The following is a 1,300-nucleotide window of genomic DNA, read 5'->3' as shown; positions in this document are numbered from 1 at the left end:
GGTGAATTCTCCAGTGCCTGCTGTTTGAAAACCTGGTGCAATTCACTTCTGTTTATGGGATTGTTGAAGAATGTTTGATTGCTTTTGGTCGATCCCATTTGAGCTGCCTTTTGCAGAAGTGCAGTTGCAGACATTGATGCAGACGCTGAAGAGTTCAAGTGAAGATTCTGATTATCAGAGTATAAGGAAGAAAGGGATTCTGCTGCCGCCATTGTTAACCCTTTGCTACTCACTGCCTCTTCCTTTAGGCCTTGTGGTGGGAACAAAGAGAGATTTGCAGAGGCTGCTGTTCTTTCCAGCCATGGAAACTGATTTGACGAGTCGAAAACATTGTTATTCGATGACATTTGCATCATATTAGGCATGAAAAGATTTGAATTTGCATAAATTGGATTGAGCTGAGAATTCCCTTGATCCAACCAAAGTGATAATCTAGGCTTCTGATCAGAATTCCCGGCCGGGGCCATACCGGTAAAATCTGGTCTAAAACCAGCTCCAAGAAGGGGAATTCCAGAAAACCCATGATCCAAATTCTGTTGATGGTTCGTCAGATTCCCATTCAAATCATTTCTGAAGTTCAAATTATTGGCTCCAAATGATCTTGCACTCTCTTCAGCTAAGGCATCACAGAAAGCTCTGTGTGTAATAAAACTGTCCTTCCTGTATTAATGAATTTGCAATTATTACTCAATCATTGGTTGAAATTATGAGCAACATTTATTTCTTGGAACAAATATTCCCAAACAAGAAGCATAAGTTCGGGTTGAATTAAATTAGAAGTACCTGGAAAAAAGAGTTCCACAGTCACATTTATATTCCCTAGACCCACAAGTCTTAGAATGAGCTTTCCAGTCTGACTGAACAGCATATTTCTTTGAACATTTCTCACATTTCCACTTCTTCTCACCATGTTTCCTGCTGAAGTGCTTCTTGACCCCGGTGAGGTCCCCGAGAGCCCGGGACGGGTCGTGGTGAACGCAGGTCTTTTCCGGGCATATGTAGACCTTCTTTTTTATCTGATCTTTGTTAGCCCTTTGCTTAAGTTTCCATGGAAGATTGTGTCCTCTTCTGTGGAGCTGCAAATTTTGGTCCCTTTGGAAACCTTTCTTGCAGATTTCACAGATGAATCTGTTGGTAGCCATGAGTGTTTTTGGTGAAAGAGCAATGACTTCTGCATCTGGATCTGTTAAAATTTAACCAAAAAAACATATCGGACAATTGACCTGTTTAAATTCCAGGACTTTGTGGAGCCTAATCATGCTATAGTCTTCCTAATATACTAACTGTTGAATCAATATAA

The 1,300-nt window shown here is 40.6% G+C and overlaps 1 protein-coding gene across 1 annotated transcript; it reads right to left on the bottom strand.

The window, feature by feature from the left end:
* Window positions 1–5: 5 nt before the first annotated feature.
* On the bottom strand, window positions 6–1,187 carry LOC111391726 (zinc finger protein JACKDAW-like; the record flags this gene model as incomplete). The annotated part of the gene is made up of 2 exons (XM_023016975.1): window positions 6–660; window positions 784–1,187. Coding segments are annotated over 2 exons (1,059 nt in total), but the record flags the coding sequence as incomplete, so codon positions are not given.
* Between the last annotated feature and the right edge of the window lie 113 nt (window positions 1,188–1,300).

Source organism: Olea europaea, unplaced genomic scaffold, assembly GCF_002742605.1.
Source record: "Olea europaea var. sylvestris unplaced genomic scaffold, O_europaea_v1 scaffold83, whole genome shotgun sequence".
In the NCBI taxonomy this organism is placed as follows: domain Eukaryota; kingdom Viridiplantae; phylum Streptophyta; class Magnoliopsida; order Lamiales; family Oleaceae; genus Olea; species Olea europaea.
This window is presented reverse-complemented; position numbering and strand designations above follow the sequence as displayed.